General features: G+C 37.4%; 1 protein-coding gene and 1 long non-coding RNA gene across 6 annotated transcripts in view; one reads left to right on the top strand and one right to left on the bottom strand.

The window, feature by feature from the left end:
* kif26ba (kinesin family member 26Ba) overlaps positions 1-21,657 on the bottom strand; it is a 98,974-nt gene that overhangs the window by 49,323 nt on the left and 27,994 nt on the right. For all 4 annotated transcript variants that reach the window (XM_044096057.1, XM_044096048.1, XM_044096029.1 and 1 more), the window contains exons 3-5: positions 19,312-19,995; positions 9,070-9,251; positions 3,881-4,091 (exon numbers count right to left, since the gene is read on the bottom strand). In XM_044096057.1, the coding sequence (XP_043951992.1) occupies positions 3,881-4,091; positions 9,070-9,251; positions 19,312-19,995 (1,077 nt within the window). The remainder of the gene's footprint in view (positions 1-3,880; positions 4,092-9,069; positions 9,252-19,311; positions 19,996-21,657) is intronic.
* The window catches only part of LOC122819384, a 56,590-nt gene that overhangs the window by 10,105 nt on the left and 24,828 nt on the right, over positions 1-21,657 (top strand). The gene's annotated exons all lie outside the window — the stretch shown is intronic.

Below are 21,657 nucleotides of genomic sequence, written 5' to 3'. Positions count from 1 at the left end.
AGCCATTTCTCTTGACCCTTTGCACGTAAAGCCTGTCATAATATCCCTTTTATGTAGTTGATTTCGCAGTTTAAATGGTCATAGGATGCTGCGAGGTCGGCTGCACAGACAAGGGTGAAAACCAAACTTGTCATTGTATGGCATAACTTAACGAGGAAAGCTGCAGCGGTGATGGACAGCAGCCATCAATCATAGTGACTGTCAGCCCTCAGTCTAACTGCGGATTCGCAGCAAACACGTTTTACAAGGTAAGAAAATTAACGTTCATATACTTTATATGTAAGTATAATTAGAAAGATGTCAAATATCGCATTATGGCGAAGGTACGTGTCCACTGGTAACCATGGAGACAATACCCCACCGCCATGTAGCCTAGCTGGTTAGCGTCTCGTCTTCCGTTCGTTTTTAATGCTGCTCCGGTGTAAAGGGAAACTCCATTTATGACATAGTGACAAAAATCACGTGGTGTGAATTCAGGCAAAATCGGTAATTTGATCAACACATCTGGAGGGAAGTGTGGATCAGTTTGTAAGCTAGTCATTTGTAGCTTCTGTAAATACCGCCGTCCATTGACATTCAAAGGTATGTTACGCTCAAAGACAAATTAGCTCGACTCAACAAGTAGAAGCGATGAGTAAACGGACAAAAACAACTTGGGGAAAACCACTTCAGTCGATCAGTTCAATACTCCTGTCCCTCACTTCCGACGTCCATCATGGCACCGCCAATGATTAAAAGATGTAGTTGCAAAGAGTCGGTAACAGGTATTAGTTTCTCTTTTTTAATCAAATTAGTGAAATAAATTATTTTAATTAACTGAGATGTAGTTGTAATGAGAAAAGTAAAAGCCAGGTATGATGTGAGAAGAGGTTTTTTTTTTCTCTTTATCATGTTTCTTCCAGCTGTATTATACAGTATGTGATGTGTTATGGGTTGATGGCAGAATCATTTGTTATGTGCGTGAATATGCAATCTAGAAATGGTTTCCTTGACAACTGAGAGGACATCTGTCATCTCCATATGGAGAGACAGACACAGAAACTCTGATAGGCAAAATGAAAGCTTTCTGTTGCAAAGACTTAAACGAAGCATTCAACACATTGAACTGTAGTGATTTCAAAAGCAAATACGTGGAAGATAAATAGATCCTCTTACTCAGTGAGTGTAATTTAATCAAAAATAGCAACCGTATTTCTGTGCACTGTATTTTTTTTTTATTCCAGTAGTAGTTCCAATTACTTCAGTGGCAAATAATGTTGCTTGATCACTGATGAGATGGAAGTGAAATGATCCCGAATCTTTTCTAAATATCGTCAGGTTTTTCAGACTACACAGTTGTAACATTTTACTGCGACTCATTACAAATGTAATTGAACAGAGAGATGGCTTTCGGTCTCATCTGGTAGTTAATATGAACGGCACGCACATATTTCCACTCGTACTTGACAAATTCCCTCAGAGCCAAATGGTTCCAACACATGGAGCGCAAACAACAGATGACACACACACACACACATACAAAAACTGGATGCTTTTATTTATTTTTTTAAATTCCTCTCTTGCGTTTTGATACGGAAACTTTCGCAAGAAGTTTGATTCTTTTGTCCGACAGAGGGTTTGTTTTTTTTTTTACAGCTGTTAGGGGCACAAAGTCAGGGAGCCTCAAACTGTAGATAGGGGGCGGCACTAAAAACTCATTACATGGACGATCAATACTGCACACACTTGAGAGCCGAGTGTGTGCCTGGTCCCCCAGCACACACACACACACACACCCACCCACTCTCTCTTTCTTGTGTGTTTCATCACCCAGTGGCGATGGTGACAGATGACTTTTGTCAGCCTGAAATGTGTTACCATGGTAACCATTAGGTTATATTTTGGTATCCTACAACAGGGGAGCCCAGCTGACACTCACACACACACGCCCATCCACGTAAGCGAACACACTTAAACTGGTGAAGGTCAGAATAAAATGCTACAGCTCAGTATTTCAGCAAATTACAGCACTATTTGGGCTTAAATAGCTCTAAGAAAAGGATAAAAAAAAAAGCAACAACTTCCGCCAAACTGATTCACTTTGAGTTTTGGAGTAGCTGATTCCTCAATGTTGCTAGGCTAATTGTATTTGGCAGTAATGTCTAAATTCACATTTCTGTTTATTCTATTTTCTGTTATGAATGATCATTCAAGAATTTATTCATACACCACAATTTAGAATAATCTTTACACAGTTGTTCAAACTTTCACTGCAATTTTTAATAATTTTTTTTTACTGACTTAAGACAAAAGCTTTTAATCCAGACTCATAGTTCCCGGTCGTAGATCTAGAATTTGCTGTAACATTTTAAAATAGTCTTGATTAAAGCTGCTGCAGGCTTTTCGGAAATTATATACATTTTTAAAGTTTTTATTTGGATTGCTTTTCACAAATTTTCTGCTTTAATTTGTCTAAAAAAGAGCAATTTCTTTTCCGTTCATAAAAGTATGACTAATTCACAAAAACTTCAGGATTAAAGAGGTTTATGTGGGAATGAACCAGTATTTTTCTATTTTTAAGACAGCTTTGGGAGCAAGAAGTTTTTATCTGTACTTGTACCCCAATAAAAAAAACCCGCAATCAATTTTACCTAACTTAATTAAATCTATTTTTAAAATATCACACATTTATATAGACGCAGAATAGTATTTTTAATACTAATGAGGTGACTCCAGAAGAGCTAATTGCTAATAATGTGTCATGAATTAATCAAATCATAATTTGAAAATCAACATCTACATCAGGATTTTTCTTATTTTAAGTTTAAAATTTTTAACCTCCATTTCCGGTTCTGATCTGACATCCAGTGTGGTCATCCACTTCAAGAGTCAACATATTTTACAATCAGATGATATTCTTGATTGTAACAATTGATTATTTGAGATACCATTGCCTTCCTCTTCTCAAACATTGTATTTTTGTCTCTGAAATACTCAGACCAGTGTATCCGGCACCGACAATCATAAATAAATCATGAGTAAACTAAGAATTAATACAGTAATACCTCCAAACCTGTCCTCATGACACATGTATGTACAAGTTTAGCAACACTCACTAAGCTAACATAAAGAGGTTGCATTTCCATAACTTATTCATAATTTATTCCTAAGCTATTGACTCATTCCTGTACCATCAATAGAAGAGTAATAGATGGTTTAACATGTCAACACTGGACAAAAAGCAGCAGCTTTTTGCTTTACATGTACTTTACATCATAATTCAATTTCATGGTGACGTTTCCTACAGGCAAGATGAGTTTTATAATATTTTAAAAAATTGCAAGAACAGAAATCCTGAGTTGCAGGAGGGTTTTCTAACGTAATTACTAAAACTACCACTTGTTTTAAGTGTTATAAGAGTTCATATCTACAGCTCTGGAAAAAATTAGAGCCCACTCTACCCCATGGAAAACCTCGTGGTTATTATTCCACCTAATATTGTTTTTTTTTGTTTTTTACTCTTCCTGGGTTGAAGCATTATTATTGTTGTTTCTAAAAGAATAGGAACTTGTTTTCTTTATTATTATTTGAGGTCTAGGAGCACTGCATTTTGACCATTTCTCAGTTTCTACAAATAAATACAAAACTTTTGCTTAGAATTTCAGAGACATGTTGTCAGTAGTTCTTAGAATAAAATTTTTTATTTTACTCAAACATATAGATATAAAAAGTAAAATCAGAGAATATGATGACTTTAAGAGGTATCTTAATTTTTCCCAGAGCTGTATTTTTAATGTTTTATCTCTATTTAATGACTGGTAATGTTTTATGTGTTGGATTCAACCTTTTCTGAGTTTTAAGGGAAAATAACATGGCAGAGAAAGAGAAGCCATCTCCATACCTTTCCAAGGCCGGGTGTATCTTTGATCTTGTTTGCTGCTCGAAGAAGACAAGGTGGAGCAGGTGGAGGCATCGTCACCAAAGCAGAGCTGAAGTTAGTCGGGAATAGATGAGGGTCGCAGGACGAGGACGGAGATGATGTCAGAGGAGCTGCAACCGTGGTGGTCTTCTGCTTCTTCTTCTTCGACGTCAAGTTCAACTTTTGAGCAGCTCTGAGGGGGAGAAGCAGTAACCTCCATTAAATAATCAGAATACTAGGTTAAAATCAGACGTAAGACCTCACTGAATTTTATCTAAAAAACCTACATTTCAACATAGGACAACATAGATTTAGTAATGGCATAAAGGTAATATTCATTTATGTACATGTTAGATTATTATTGTGTAGTTTCTCTAATTGGCTGCAGAATTATGCACATAAGCTTAAACCTGTGAATGATAATAAATCAGAAGTGTTAACTCTGCAGTGGTTTTTGGGCATTGAATGTTTAATGCACACTACAGAGAACACAGACAGAAAGATGTTATTTTATTCCTTGCACCAACTGTAACTACTTCCACATCCAGCTGCTCCATCACCAATTGAACACAATGAAAGTCCAATAAAACAGCTGGAGCAGGGCTTCCTGCACGGCTCTGCTTTAACCCACATATTCAATTTAAAAACATGTAAGGAGGGGAAGAAAGAGTGAGAGACCTTCTGCCCTGATGCACTCTCTGTCAAGAAGCTGTATTCTCACACCATTGGCTTTCAATTAACTGCAGCAAGTTTCAGAAATGAGAGTGAGGGAGAGAGTCGGCAAAAGGAGAGTGGGAAAGCAGGGGAGAGGAAGGGAGATGTGAATCAAGTGACCCGTGTTACGATGAAGCACTTCACCATTTGACTGGCTCTCTCTGGAGATTTGTGTGTGAATCCCTGTGTGTGTGTGTGTGTGTGTGTGTGTGTGCGTGTGTCTGACTGCACACAGCGTGAAACAAACCTCCATGAGAAGACCACTAATTGTTTTTTTTTTGAGGGTGCAGGGTAAGCTTACGCGCTTGAAATGCGATCAAAGGCAATTACAGGTTTGTATTATGTTGGTGTAATGTTCAAAGCCTCCCCATGCATCATGTGAAGAAATTTATTGAAATCTTTTTGTCTGCTGCAGGATTGTATTGAAATCAGTTTACATGCTCCGTCTAATCACGGGAGTTTTTAAAGCATTAGTGAATTTATTTTCTCTGTTCTGTGTTTCATTAATATTGTATGTGATTTCTGTGCTATCAATGAAATAAGGGGCTGCTGCAGTGCTGCTGATGGTTGCAGTAAGTGGCGTGACAATGATGGATTTGTTCACTCTGCTGCAGGGGATTCCTGCTTGTAACCTGCATGCATTTTCGTTTTTCCCTTTCACTTCAATAATGCTTAGCTGGGACTCTTCACAGCTAAGTAAAACAATTCATATCTTATTCTTCTTACAGTTTTCTTCTGGTGGGGAAACACTTGGGTTTCAGTTTCTGAAATGTTTTCCCTTCCTCAGTGATTCAATCTTTGGATAAATTTAAGCAACAAACACTCAAACAATAGCTGGGATTTGGTTGAGCAGGTCTATTTCAAACTAACCGTAAAGTGAACTGTAGTTGTTTTTTTTAATTAATCAGTTCATCAGATCATCAGCTCTTCTCTGTTACTCCCTTTTCTGTCCTCCGTTCCTTTTTGATCTCCACCATCCTGAAACCCTTGGTTTCATTCTCTCGCTCATTATTTTTCCTCTCCATCCTCTCCACTTCTTTGCTGCCCTCCATATATCCACTCATCCTTTTTGAAGAGCATCGATTCCTTCAGCACCGACTGCCTCTTCTTCTCCCCTCTTAGACTTCACGTATCTGACTCTTGCTGGAAAGCATCAGAGGTCAGCTGGTAACAAGATGCTGCTTTGTTTTCTTCCTCCTCTCCGGCAAACACAAACAGCTCTGCTGATTGATGCCTGGTGTCTCCTGGCTGTGTTGTTGGTTCAGTGGTTAATTACTTTCTGTTTAGCAGGCCATCAATGGAAGAAGATGTGAGGGGAGACAGAGAGTGATGGTGGACATGAGGAAGCGAGCTTTTGTGTGTCGTATTAGGTCAGAATGGCTGTTCAGCATGGACAGAAGACTGGCTTTACTGATATTATCTACTGACATGGACAAGTGGCTAAAGAAATGACCACGTTTTGTTGGAAATGACAGGGACTACTGTTGTAGCTATTCTGTAAATTACAGGTTAATTCGAAGGTGTGAGAAAATTCTGGATATTTGTTAAACAGAATTGCATTTGCAAGACTTTGTAAGGATAAGAATATTTAGCTAATGGATGGATTGCAAGGTCAGTGATTACATTGACAATCCCACTGATCCAAATGAGTTTTGAGTAAAATAAATTCCCAATAGTCAAACTCGGCTACAACAGCAGGTTCTGTCTGCTTGAAAGACTCGTAATTTCTGATTCAGGTATTTTGTGGGCGTTTCCTCACTGGATAGAAGTAAAACAGGATAGAAGTAAAAACTTCACCAAGTGAAGTCGGTTACTTTGGAGGTAAAGGGGGAAAGTGAAACAACACAAGGCACAGTGATTGAGGCTAAATTAAGCACAAGGTGCAACATTTATTTGCATGCCTTGTGGCAGTAAAATTATTTTTCTTGGTTGTGTGAGCAAAAATCAAAGCAAATGTGTATTTGATCTGATCAAATGACTTCTTTTTTTTTTTTTTGTCCCATCTGGCTGGATTATCAATCCACCAATTTGGTGGGTGGCTAATTTGTTATCATCTATCACTGGAGGAAACCGTTTTCCTTAAATAACACAAAAAATGTCGGCAAGAAATGTAAAGAGTCAGAAAAAGGGACAGCAGCCTACATATCTCTGCCATGCTCCATCTAAAATAACGCCTTCCCAATTCACCGACTCACTTGGGGCCAATTCATTTACTCAGCTGCCTCATGCAGCACACATACAGCCAGCCAAATCCCCGTAGATCCGATCCTCGGAGCATGCAGTTAAAAAAAATTCCTGCACTGATAGAAACTCCCTCCCCCTTGTGAGTAAGAGCATGCAGACACCACAGCAAGTCTCTATCCCAGTGTCCCCAGAGGGCCGCTGCGGCTCGGCGAAGATGTAGAGCTGCTGTGCAAGTGTGACATATTCCACTGACAGATCGCCACTAATGAAAGATATTACTCAGATATGCATTAGTGTGGAGGTAAAGGAAAGGTCAGTGTGGGAACAGAGAAGGTGTGGGTGAAAGAGAGGAGAGGACAATGGGAAAGGAGGAGAGCAATTAAATGAAAACAGGAGAGCTGCATGAAACAAGAAATGGAGATAGACGGGGGAGGCAGAGGAGAAATAAAGAAAGACAGGGGATCAGGTGAGAGGACATGGAGTGGACACGGGGATTTGGCAGTGTGCAGACAGCGAGCTCAATGAAGATTGTGTTTGTGTCTGGATGCAGCCCACGTCTAAGAGTAAAGACCGAGACCTGCATGGGGATTCACCAGCCCTGCAAGGCTGATTTTACTGACTGTAAACACAGGCTAATAGATAAATGCACAAACATTCCCGCATCACACCAACCAAAAATAAAAATACAACCAAGAGCATGTTTACCCGACTAAAACATAAAATCTTACATTGACACAAGGGAGAAAAAACAAGCATAACAGATACACTTGAGTAGATCTGAACTGGTTTAAGATTTTATTTTGCGGTTATAGGAATTAAATCCATAACATTTTTCTATACAGTTTGTAGTGTGTACATCCGTTTTCTCTGGTTGCTTAGAGAGTTAAGTAGCTCTGTAGCATTTTGAAAGCTGTCTGTCATCTGTGCTTAATCATCAAATTAGGGGATTTCTATCTCAATCTAGGCCTGGACATAAATCAATAACAATATATATCAATATATGTAGACCAATATCAATAAAAACTATATCTGATAGAATTTTCAATAATTTTACTGAATCCAGAACCGCACAGCATTCTGGGGGATGTAGGCAGAGGAAAAACTTCAGCCGCTGAACCTCTCAAAGCAGCTAAGCAAGGTTGGTGAAATCAAACAACTTTCTTGCTCTTTGGTTACCTAGCAACAACTTGTGGAGTAACTGGCGCAGCACCTGTGCTTCGTAACTGCTTAAAAATAAAAAGATGAAATTGTGGATGAAATGGGAAAGGTTATGTCACTACTTTAGCTGTATTTTAGATGTTTAAAACAAACAAAAAAAACCCACTCAATAATTATCAACTGAAATGAAACCCTTATATTGTGTCACGTTTTCCAGCCATACCATCCAGCCCTACCTCCACCTTACTCTTTTTATAAAAAGACAAAATGGAGTGTTTGGAAATTTCTGCTGTTCATAATCACTTCTGTATCAATACATTTTAACAGCAGTAGTTGCATTCCTGTACTTTTAAGCGAAAGCTTAAAAGTACAGATTGCTTTATGCACTTTTTAATTTTTGTTTTAATTCATTCAGCTGTGCTGTCTGTGACCACACAGTCAGACTCTTATACCACTCCATGTCCGTAAAACTCTGGACACTGTAATGGGAGTCTAAGCAATCAGAGGTTTTTTTAAGCTCTTACAGCTGGATGTTTTTTAATAACGTAAACCAGATGTGTGTGTGTTTGTGTAAAACAGCCTTTGATATTGGACAGCTCAGTGGACTGTAGAGGGGAAAGATCAAGACAGTGTGTGTGTTTAAGAGTCCTTGAGTACTTTGGGGTCTGACAGACAACACTATGTCTGGTACACTGAAGCGCAGCAGATGAATATACTACACAAACGCATCTAATTATGTGAGGATGAACAGCAGAGAAGAGGTGTGAAGGCAACAAAGGGAAACCATCAGTATCATTTAAAATGTGATTTGAAGCAGTTCATTAGTTATAATGGACCAGCGATCCTTCAGATACAGTGAATGAATAATTCACTTGTTCATTTTGAGTGTACCGTGTTTTTCATCGACGTTGTATCCATGTTACGGATATCTTCATGTTATCTCGCTAAGCATTTTTCTGGACTTGATTATGTAGACGAATAATGACTTATACCAAGAAATCGTTGTCTAATTTGGTTTTTTGTCGTTTTAATTAAACGTTTGTTTTTCCAGAGTGACATATGATCCTCTGGTGGATTCAGTCTGATAGATTTAGGTCTGAAATGTCTTACTGTACCTTGCGAAGAAGGAGGCAGCTGCAGAAGTGGCAGTCGGTGCTGAGGTGGTTGCAGCCGGCGTGTTGGAGGGAGAGTTTGTGTGTGATGGAGAGTTTGCACGTGCAGGGGAGTGAGAGTTGTAGCGGTTCAGGGCCGCTTCAGTCACTCCTTCTCTTGAAGCCTCAGAGATCATCTGGGAAATCTGAAACAAAGAAAAGGAGATTCTTAATGCTTCACAAAAACGAGAGCCGTTTGCAGAAAAAACAACAATTTTAAAGGTAAATCACCAATAATATGCCCAAGTTGATACATGCGCACTATGGACAAGTTGTAGGTGATACATTAGCATTGCGGCTGGTTTTACTTATTTATCAAGTCTAGTTTGAACATTTAGTCACCACATTCACAAAGAAGAGATCAAAACAGAGAAGATAAATTGAAAAGAGCTATTCTCCTGAATTGTCTCTTTCAAGCTGACATATACATTAGTGTTTATCATGTTAAACATTTTTACACACACTAGCTAAACTTTGGTTTAATTCTTACTGGATAAAGACGTAAGTAAACTCATACAGTTTTCTGCTGTGACCCTTTTTGAGGGAGATTAATTCAATCTACATTGACATATCCTCCTGTTTTTTTTATCTTTGTTTCTAGGAAAGAAGTTAATCCTTTTGCGAACATTTGAACACCACAGCAAAAACTTCTCCATTTAATACAGTATTAATAGTTGACTGACAGTTTATAACCTCTGTATTGATTAGCAGCTGGTTGTTTCCAGATATAGAGAAACAATTAAAAAATTTTTAAAAAAATCACAACAACCTCCTGGTTCGTCTCTCATAACCCTTTTAGTTTGCAACAGGTTTTAAAACGCACAGAAAGTTGTATTAAAACATATGCAATGCAATAATCAGGTACACATAAAACTGTATCATCAACATATGTCTGAAAATTTAAGAAGAATGAAATACTGCAGTGATCCACAACTCAAATCCCCAGGAATCATCCTGCATGTTTAAATGCATTCCACGCCCATCACACCTGAGTTAAATGATGCATTCAAGTGTCTGCAGAAAAGCCTGTTCATGACCCATTCATTTAAATCTGATGTATGCCAACGGACAATTATCTGAAACATACAGAATATTGGTCACCTTGGACCGGCGTTATGAACCTCTGTAGTAGTACACTTTTGCACTGACAATTAAACAGCAAATTACTTCTGCTAATGATGAATTGCTTGTAAAAGTTTTGCCAAATTAAAGTATATTTTTACTAAGAAACATAAATCCAGGTTCCCTTTATTGACTCCCTTCCAAAACCATTTGAAAGTAAGAAACATAAGCCTTTCTGCAGGACGTGTTTTTTAATGTAGCTGTGTAGGATTAATATAAAATACTGCCAAAGGATCTTCAGACTGAAGTCATAAATGTCTCCTTCTCTTCCAACCACATGGCCACACACACACACACACACACACACACGCACACGCACACACACACAGAGAGACACTGAATAACATGTGCTGCTTCTCTCATGTGTTCAGGTGAATCATTTATGTCACAGGTATGGATTATTGATTACTACTCTTTATGGTCTGTCTAATACCAGACAGCAGAGCACCTGAATTATACCCAAATACTTCAGTGGAGGAACTCCGTGGAGCGGGTTGTGTGTCCTTGTGTGGCTCAGTGTCTGCTCTTCTCTACATCGGTGCGTAAATCAGCTCAGCTTGACGTGTATTTACTGCCGAGGCTCCTGGGGTCGACGCAGGCTGCCCACTGCTTGATAGATGGCTTGTTGTAAATAAAATCCCTGTGCAGTTTGTATACAAATAGAGCACTTCTTTGTGCTTTTACTATATTCAAATGCTCACAGTACACTGTAAAAACATTTAGTTGTCTACTATCTTCTGCTCCTTAAGTAAAATAAATGTAGCAGGTTTTAGGTTTTGAACCTAAATGTTTGAGTTTGTGAAAGATAAACTTACAGCAGTAAAGTATGTTAACTTTTATATTAAGAGTTGAATAAACTGGAGTTTTTAGGTTAGCACTTAAAAAACTGATAGAAGAAAAAGACAGGAGTGGGAACTATTTCCCAGAATGCTTAGCAGCATGTTTTGTATCCTGAAATGGAAGTGGCATTATGTTGATCTGACGCCGGTGTTCAGTTTGCAACGCTTGAGGATAATATCCCTTTCACACTAAATGTTTTTAGCAGAATTCATTGTGATGTTTAACAAAAATTTATTGTCAGATATGAAATTTTGTTCATGTAATTTGAAGCAATAATTTAAATTGTTGTAAAGTGAATTAAGTAGTCATTTTAATTTGATATTGTGGGTGAAAGTAATAGAGAAATTTGGCTCTTTAACTAGGTAAGAACTGTTTTTATTTGTATGTTGTGAAATAATTATTTGGTTTAAATTGAAGCATTAAGTTAAAACTCACAATTCAAGATTAATGAATTTAAAAAACATTTTTTAGACAACTTGTCTCTTGTTGTTAAATCAGCTTAATAAACTTTAATTTCTGAGTTAAAACCAAAACAATTTTCTTGTTGACTTAAGTTACATTTTTAGCATTTTACTTTCATTTTAAAGTTAAGCTACTTTCAAATGTTTTACAGTGCAGATATGAAGTGTGGGTATTAGAATTGCTGTTAAGCAAATTTTGCTTGAACGGCGAGAAGAAGCCGTGAAATCTAAAATAATTGATTGGTTCTGTACAAAAAACAAGCAAACTGTTTAAACTACATGCAGGTTTCTGCCTGAGAAGCCATGGTAATAATTTAGATGGATCTGTCTGGCTTTTCATGCCCAAAGTTATTCATAAACCTTCCAGATTTAGAATTAATATTATTTTCATTCGGCAAAGACGTTTGTTTGTGATTGAAATGAGAACAGAATATTTCCAAACAGATTATAAAATACTGTAAAAACTACTTTCAGTTTGTTTTTTTTTGTTTTTTTTTTGTTTTTTGTTTTAAAAAAAAAAGCATTTTTATAAAAATTAGCATGCAAAAAATGATCTAGAACCTTCCCAATTACCAGTGGAAAGATTTTTAAGGGTCAAAGCAATAAAACCCTTCTAACCCGTTAAAGGTTAAACCAGAAAAAATTACTAAATAAATCAGTCTCCACTCAGAAATCCAAGTTTAAACGTAGAGCATTCTTAATATGACACAAGCCGATGTTACAATGTTTATCCTGCGTTTCCCCCTGGACTAATCTGGATGCAGTGTGGCTCCGCAGAAATACAGATTATATGGGTTTTTCTGGTTGCAATCTGAAGAAGACATTATAACCACACCGGGAGCTTAGAGAGAGAGAGAGGAATTAAACACAGTGATGCTTTAAGCTAAATGTAAATTCATGCACAGTTCTCTCTGCAGCAACTGCAGTCATCGAGCAAGTTCTGCATTAACCAGTCATTTGATTCAGGCGTTTTGAAGGATATGAAGAGTATCAGACCACTTTACTAAAGAATGACAACTAATTTTACAAGGTTTCTAAATATTAAACAATAACATTTTACCTTGTAATTAAGTATATTAGGTTGTAAATGAACTGCTTATTTTTCATGAGATGTAAAAATCTGTTTTATTTTGGTAATACATTTTTAATAAATTCTGTTCTCTCATTCATCGTGTCCAGGACTGACAGCAGTAAGATTTTTAGGTTTACATAGGTTCAGTTATGAATAATTATATAAAATAGGAATACGTTAACACTGAGCCTATCACTTGTAATGACTGATGTGTTTTATATTATCTCCTTTTTAAGAGTACATTTAAAACATTTGAGTCCAACTTAAGGCCTTAATCAAGTCGTTCTCATGACGGAAAAAGCTTCCAGATATTTATTTAATTAAACTTTTCTTTGCAAGTGGAACAATTTCCTAGTATTCCTGCAACCCAGATTTGTTTCCAGGCTACACATGTAACAAATCAAAGTTTCCATGGTTACAATTTTAGTATTTTAGAGGTTTTTCAGCTTTTCTTAATTTTTTACAGGTTTAACCTTAAGTCTTATTTTCCAGACAGACCTATTGAAACAATTAGAAAGTGATATAAAGGAATACAAAAGGAAGGTCTTCTGTGGGTGTTAGTGAAATATAATGAATAAAGTAAATAAAAATTAATTGCTTCAATATGTTATTATTAATATTGATACCAATTAATACATAAGTTTGAGTCAGAACAATTAATCCAAACCAAATTTAGCAAAAATCAACTTTATTGATGTTAAACAATTAGATATTTAGATTTGATTACATTTTAGTAAAGCCGATGGCGCGGTTTATTTTTTGTTTTATAAAGTGCAATTCCTGTTTTATTGCTGTTTTCATTTGGAAGAGACACAATGAGGACAAAATGATAAAGCACGTCTTGTTATCCAGTCAACAAAATACCAAATTACAGAAAAAAAATCCAAATCAATAGATATTACAATAATACTTGATCCATTTTTTTTCTCATCTAAGCAAAAAATCTGAGAGCCATGACTTTAAATATTCATTTTTTGTTCCCTTTTATGAAACCAGATGAGCAAACAGATTAATTAGTTTAATCTTAATAGTTTTTATTGTCAGGGTAATATGTTGACATTAGAAATGTAATCAACAGAATGCAAACCATTAAATATTGTCTTATTAAAGCTGTACATCATTTATGTCCAGTGCAAATTGTATTAAGATTTACCTAGAATACTACAAGAAACTTTGAATTCAGACTAGAAGACACTTATTGCTGCTTCACATCTCTCTGCTTCAGCCTGGAAGCTTGTAGAAACTCTAATCTGTGATTTTCTGTCGTCTAATTTAATTTCTTTAACACAGAAACTGGTTGAATAAATTGTTTAAGTTTGTCTTCTAATGTACAGCTGGTTTCACACCCAAACCATTCTTGCTATCAGTTGTCTGTTTTATTGATGTGTGAACTTGTAGTTGCTAAGGGAAAAAATGACTGCTGCCATCACTTACTGACTGATAGTCAGTAAGTGTAGAAAAGAGCGAGTCCATTCACCACACATCTGTCCTTGGTCTGCCTTTTTTTGTGCCAGAAGAAATACAGTAAATCTTTCAAAACATATTAGAGGTTATTATCTGTTCTCTCAGGACCGATTTCTCTGGTTACAAGAGCTTGTAGTGAACAGCAGAAAAGCTTTTGTATTGATTTATAAATAAATGGTCGGTAGGTATAAAAGTGCAAAATCGCTAAGCCTTTTTTGTGTGCAAAAAAAAGCAGTAATATACCCAGATGCATCTTGAAATCTTACAACAGATTCATTACATATATTTTATGTGTTTATCTTAATATTGATGATCATGAAAAGCAAACATTCAGATACTAAGACAATTTGAATTTTACCTAAAAATGATTTCTAACACCAAAATATGCTACCCACAACTTTGCTTATTTACTTTAGGGAATATTCGCCCAGAACTTGCTCAGGGCTCCTTTTGCTTCAATGCAGAAATTATTTATTTACATCGTGGAAGTAATCAGCCTGTGAGTTTGCTGAAGGGCTCAGATTGCTTTCATGATGGCTGCTGGCTTGTTGAAATGGTTCAGTCTGGTATTAGAACGCCACATTGGTTACTGGTGTTACTGGCGAGTTACACCAGTAACGAATGTAACCAGTAACATCCCATACTTTACAGCTCTGGAGTGGGTTTAAAACAGCTCAATGTTATTACATTTAAGTCAATTTTTTTTAATACTTTTGTAACAGACTGATTACTAAAACCAGATTTTAGTGGAATGCTCACTTTTATAGCCTGACTTTTCACAAAGAAAAGAAGCTATGTAACCTGGTCGGAGAAATTACACAAACAGAGAATGTAAAATTATTTACTCATTAAAGTAATTGTTCCTGTGTTTGTCTTCATGAGGTCATTAAGGTTGTTCCTTTCAGATTTACCCACAGGAAAGGCTGAGCTGCTGTCTATATCTTCCGGTAAATTGGGTTATACACTGGATGAAACTTTAATGATTCACATGAGGAAATGTAGCTGCAGCAGCATCAGAGAAGCACCAGAAACAATAGAGACGTGAGGAAACACAGGGCCAAACGTAGTGAAAATAATGAGCTCCAAAACAAAGCAGATGAGGACATTTTCACTGGTCCGCTGGTCCAGAGATTAGCTGGGATTTGATTAAATTCATAAAGGATTTCTAGAGGAAGTAAAGCTGGTTTAAAAAACCCAAAAACATAGATCCTGACAGTCTTCCTTTTACAGGACATCGTTCATCCACACTGGTGGTAAAAATGCCCTCATTTATCTTCATAACACCATGGCCGCCATTTTCTACAGCATTTGCTCTCTTCACCCGTCTCCGGTGTAGTTTGTGCTTCAAGGGTGACAATAAAACATTTCTGTTTGTGTGTCTTCAGGTGTGTGTGCTCCTGTTTGCTAAATGCAGGAAGAGAAGAGTTTGTGAAGGTGGGAGCAAATAAAAAACAGATAAATGAAAAATTACAAGCAGCTCGTCCTAATAGATTGTTTTGAATATGCTCATGATTTAAATGTTAAAATAAAATCCAGACTGCACTGTATGGAGGCTAATTCTCTCTATATTATTGAGGCAAAGGGCTTTCTCTCTTCTCAGTCCAAAATGAATCCTAACATGACCTCATCTCAAAGTTTCTCCCAGACAAATCAAATCAGTGATATTTAGCATATGATTATGTGCATTTTTCTCTTAACATGAAGCATAACATATAAATATGCTTATCTAACAGAACCACAGCAAGCCGGGGGTTTCCAGCCGTATATCAGCTAACTTCCTGTTTCTGTCACTCAAAATAGTGACAGACGCTGTTACAGAAGAAACGTCAGAAATGGGGGTTTTTAAAATTACATTTCTGAGTTGCACAGATTTCCTGAGGTTGTTTATGTTTTTATTGCCAGGCTGCTGCTGGGACTAGATCTTGGTCTTAGCCTACTAATGCATCACAAACATGAAGTGGAAGTCTATGTTTGAACCACAAACTTAAGGCTTCAACTTAGAAAATGTCTTACAACATGCATACAGATTTTTAAAGTAATCTAGACACAGTCAGTCATTTTACTGTGTCAGCCAGGCTAGATTCATATTGCAGGCTGACTGCAGGTCTTCAGATTTAAACTAGTGGCTGGTAGCACTTGCCTAAAAAGGTTAAATTCTCTCTCCTGATATACTGACACATTTCTTACCTAATTAGATCCCAACTGGCTATGAGCTTCACTGTCAGCAGTGAGTAGTTCTCCGAATCGGTGTATGAAATGTTTGGCAGCTTTAACTAAACTTTAGCTATTTAAAATGGCATCTTGTTTCAGTTTCACATTTTACTTGAAAACTACCTTCACCTCCCTTTGCACTGTTTTGATCCATGTTTTCTTTCCCAATACACCTGCATGTGTCGCCATGGATACGCTTGTTGTTTGTCATCCAAAATAACCAGTGGATACTTTTTGTGTCATTGCAAACAAGCTTTAAAGCCAGTTAATCTAACGATTGATAAAATCCCACAAGAACACATTCAGGGACATGAATCCGTTTTCATAGAGACGGTGAGGACCAGAAGGTTTTGTCACATTATTGGCACCACTGGTGAAGTAAACAAATCTTTTCTTGCTCATTTTGAACTAACCAGGCAGTGAACTATTTGGTTTTGTACGATCTGTTGCTAGTCTAGAGTCCTGGTTCCTTTAATTTATGGTTAACAATAATTATCAAACATGTAGCATACTGCATGTATTATTGTATTAACTTTTCATATAGTAAAATAAATGTTACCTGCATATTTATATATGGCTCCACTTATTCAAGGTAATACAAACCAGATATCTAACAAAGGCAGGATGCACCTTGCATTGCTCTTATTAACAATATTTGACAGGTTCTACTTATAAATCATCCCTGAATTGTATGGGCAACCTTTTCCCCCTTGTGTGATCATAAAACGTCTAATAAACACAAAATATGTTGGTTGCTGCCTCTTACACTGCTGACACAGCAAGATTTTATTATGTTTTGAGTTATGACTGCAAACAGCAGGGATCCTTGAGTAGATTAGAAAAACACATCTTCTGAATGTCACTACTTTATATCTATCAATCCCACAATTTGGGTTTATTTTTCCTGTTTTGCTACAGAGTTGGAAAATTTTCAAGGGGTTTTTGTTTGGCTTATTTATTTATTTTATCTGCAGTTATAAAATTACCTGAAACAGTGCTGGAACATTATGCTCATATAGTATTTTTGCACTTCCAAATGTCGAATACATAATGGAGGAGCCAAGACATATAAGTTGCAAAACTAGGGTTGGCAAATTTAAATTGCATTAAATTCCTCAGAAGCAGCTCTTTACTGTCTCTCCTCTTTCAAGCCTCCTCTTCATCCTCTTTTTCTACACCGCAAATCTTTCATATCCTCGTCTTTCCTCAGGATTCCCATCTTTTGATCACCTCTCAACTCATCGCCTCCCCCTCCTAGAGCAGAGTGATTTATTATCATGTTCCTTTTTTCCTGCTGAAACACCATTACTGTCAAAGTCACAATGGAGACACACGAGCGCCCTTCAACATTCACTGGGGTGCTTTTTAATGGACGCCAAATACATAAACACGCAACACATTGAGAAAAATCAGAGTAAAGAATTAAACAAAAAAAATACAAATTTAATAATAAAAATGCTAAAAGTGTCTCAGATAGAGTCCTTTAGGACCAGTGGGATAAGAATTGGCTTTTTTCAGTGACCATCCAAAGTAATTGCCATCTAAAACTCTAAACTATCTGTCCACATAAGAAAGAGGAAATATTAAAGCAGAGGGAGAAAAAGAGACATGAATAAGTATAGAGGGAACGTAAAAGAGAGTGAAAGAGTGAAAGGGTACTGAGGCTGTGTGTCATAGAGTCCCCAGAGTTCTAATTATCACTGTATGAATTATTACATCTGTAACTTTTGGATCTCCCCTGGAGTCTCAGCTGCTGCCTCCACCCATAAACACCTCTAGACCACCCTTCACTTCAGGCTATTTCTCCCTTCTACCTCCCTCTCCTTTATTCCCGCTCCCTCTCTTCCTGTCTCATCCAAAAACATCTACATGCTCCACTAGTCATTTTGAGTCTTTCAAGTCACTTGAAAGCTTTAATCTAAATGGAGAGGCCTCTCATTCCTGTTTAAATGTGATTATAAAATCTGAAAGCTTGAAGTTTTTATACACTTTTTTTATATTTTTTTTTACCAGCTGAATTTGTACAAATGTTTTTAAGTTGTATATGTGTAGCGAGGTTTTATTTAAACAATATTACAGATGTGATTTTATTTAGTCAAGTTGTTTAGACATCTATTGATGCTTTAAGTTCTGTTACGCTGCTCTTGGCAGTTGGTGGTTACCGTAGCAACCGGTAACCGATGGCTCCTCCCCCTTTTTTCTGTTGCTGTTTGCAGCTTAGGATCAGATCTGTGTTTTCTTTACAAGTATTATATTTTAACATACATTTTAGACAAATGTAATTATATTATTATTATAATAATATTATATTATATTTCATGAGTTTCATGAGTAACTTTGCTATTTTGTATATGTTTTTAACAGTTTTTATTATTAATATTGCCCATTTTATCCATCCATCCATTTTCTAACACCCTTATCCCTAGTGGGGGTCGGGAGGTGCTGATCTCTAGCTACAGCTCACGTTCCGGGCGAGAGGCGGGGTCACCCTGAACAGGTCGCCAGTCTGTCTAGGTTGCCCACTTTAGCTACGTTTAATTTAACAAATACTAACTGCTGCTAACTGCTCATTGGGAGCTATTGCTTTGTAGTTTCACGGTTCTATATTGTATTTTATTTAATGTATAGGAACAGAATGTGCTGGACTGATGTTAACCACCAACTTGATTTCCTCTCTTTTGTTAGAATAAATACAGTGAACCTGAGTGTGTCTGTCCTGAAGTCAACCTACTGGACCTGAGATGAACAGAAGGGTTACACTATGTCATTATCAATATATTAATTGAAAATAGCTTCAAAACAACAATTTTATCACTTGTCACCATAATTTCTGGGACCATTTGTCATCCAGCAAAATTTGTTATCATGACAGGCTTGCGTTGTAGGTTTCCCTGTTTATGCTGCTCACATCAATCATTTGGCCACATTAACGTATGTTTCCATAGTAACAATGTTAATGGGTTCATTAGAAAGGGTTTTTGTGTGAAGGAGAAGCGAATGCCTCCAAACACAAACCTACATGTGTGAGCGCCTTACCTGGTATGGATACAGAGTGACTCCTCCATTAGTCCGGTTCTGGTGCTGATGGGCCTGCAGAGCTGCTGCACTCAGAACCGCTCCCCCACCGTTATTGCTGGGACTGCTTACGCCGCTCACTGGTTGCTGCTGGGCACTGGCTTTCCCTGAGCTGGGGGAGCCATTCCTTCGGTCCACTCCCGCTCCCAGACCCAAGGAGCTGGGTTTGGATCCCAGTCTGTGTCCTGATTCTTGGAGCTGTTGAGTTGTGGGACCACAGCTGGACGTTTGCGTGCCTGAGGGACTCCCTTGACTGGGGGTGGACTGTCCATGGATCGGGCTTGGTGTCGGGGTCTGACTGGGACTCGGAGAAGGAGACTGCGAAGATGAGTGAGGAGTGTATGGAGCAGTCACAGAAGAGGACGGGAGAACCGAAGGAGCCCATTCACGTGAAACTGGAACTCCTGGTGGTCCCGAGGTGCCTGCTGGTCCTGAAGGTCCATGAGATCCGTACCGAGCTGGAGGCGAAGAAGTGGGAGACAGATCCCACTGATCCAGGGTGAGGACCATGCGCACAGCTTCCTGTTTGAGCTGAGTGAGGTGAGTGGCGCAGACATCGCAGCGACTGTCGCGCTCGTTCCACGCACGCCGAGAACTGTTGGGCACCTGAAGCTTGTCATGGAGGAGAAGTGAGAAGGACGGATCCTGGAGGAGAGATGAAGACCGACGGGTTAGATTAAAGGTGACCTGTATTTGAATACAGGTCTATTCAAAACATGGACAATGAGAATTTAGTCAGATCAGTTCTGCCTATTGTTGATTGCTTCAGAATGAGCTGTTTTAGGGTCAGATATGCTGCTTCTGGCCATGGCCCCCCAAACTCAACTTTTACATTCACACTCAAAATGGCTGCAAACAGATGCACAATTATACATATTTGAAAAGCATTAGTAGAGCCTCCTCTACTGCAATTTGCAGCAAGAATGCAGCAAATTGCTTCTGAATAGTTAGTCAACAACAAAACACTTGTCTTTTCCAGCAGCCATTGTACAGCACATACAATGGTAAAACCAACTGACAAAACATACTGGAGCTCCAACTGGGTTGCTCGGTGACGACCTGGGCTTGACTGGGGTTGCTAAGTAACAGCACAGTGCCAGTTGAATGTCACTTAACAACTGAGAAATTTATGAAATGACTCATTTTCGAGACACCAAAAAACATTAACTTAGTGCCAAAAACAACTGGGTGTTTTTAAAGTGCTAAGACTGTATTTAGAATAAGTTGAGACCCAAATGAAAATGAATGGTGTAATAATGGAACGTTTAATTATATAGAACCAACTATGATGGTAATTACAAAAACAAAAGTTAAAATGTTCTGTCAACATGATAAAAGTAATAAAAACTCTTGAAAGATTAATGTTAGGGGAAGAGAAATGCATATTTTACATATATGCTTCTAAATGTGAAAAACTTTCACACTTAGGCATTTTCTGCTTATTACCTTCATATAGTTAATATGAACTAAAATATAAAAGACAAAGCAACCACTCATATTTAGAAAATACATAAGAATACATGCTTAACTGTTGTTGTGACAGATACTTTCATATTAAATAAACTCAAAAATGCATACCGAACATTTCTGAATTAAACATTTTTTTTATGGCTGTGATGTGATATTTTAAATGTTGTATTCATTGACTGTAAGTGGAAAATCATTGTAATTAACAGCAATGAAGGCTTAAAAACATCAGTCTGTGCTTAATTAATTAATCCACCTACATAATGTATTACACGCAAAGAACTGTGTTAATGAAATAAATTAAAATTTCTATTATATTCTAATTTAGTGACTAGATGTGTAACCTGAAGACATAAAAGCAACATTCAGACTCTGTGAAAACACACATTTTCTTCCATTAAGAGCCGTGTGACACAGAGGAAGTTCCCTAATAAAGGTGACATTTCTTCTTCTGGCGTCCTCAAGCATGTTTAACCTTTTCAAAAACAGAGCAGATTAAACAACGCTCGTTTTATAATCGTCGGGTACAACAGTTAGGTCAGTGGAACATGAAAAATAATTCTTAAGCATTTTAGGATTTATTTTTTCATCCAAATCTAATGTACCTGCTTCTTCTGGTTCTGGTTCTGCTCTGCTCTGCGTCCCCAGAACCAAACATGGAGAAGCAGCATTCAGCTTCTATGCACCACAAATCTGGAACAAACTTCCAGAAATATGCAAAAATACCGAGTTCCTTTAAATGAAGGATAAAAAACCCGTCTGAGCTGCCTTCGATTAATAACTGAAACATTGAATATTTCTTGATGGTAACTTTTATTATCGTATAAAGCACGTTGAATT

The sequence above is a fragment of the Gambusia affinis genome, linkage group LG02 (genome assembly GCF_019740435.1).
Source record: "Gambusia affinis linkage group LG02, SWU_Gaff_1.0, whole genome shotgun sequence".
In the NCBI taxonomy this organism is placed as follows: domain Eukaryota; kingdom Metazoa; phylum Chordata; class Actinopteri; order Cyprinodontiformes; family Poeciliidae; genus Gambusia; species Gambusia affinis.
Note: the sequence above shows the minus strand (reverse complement) of the source record. Positions and strands in the feature narration are given on the sequence as shown.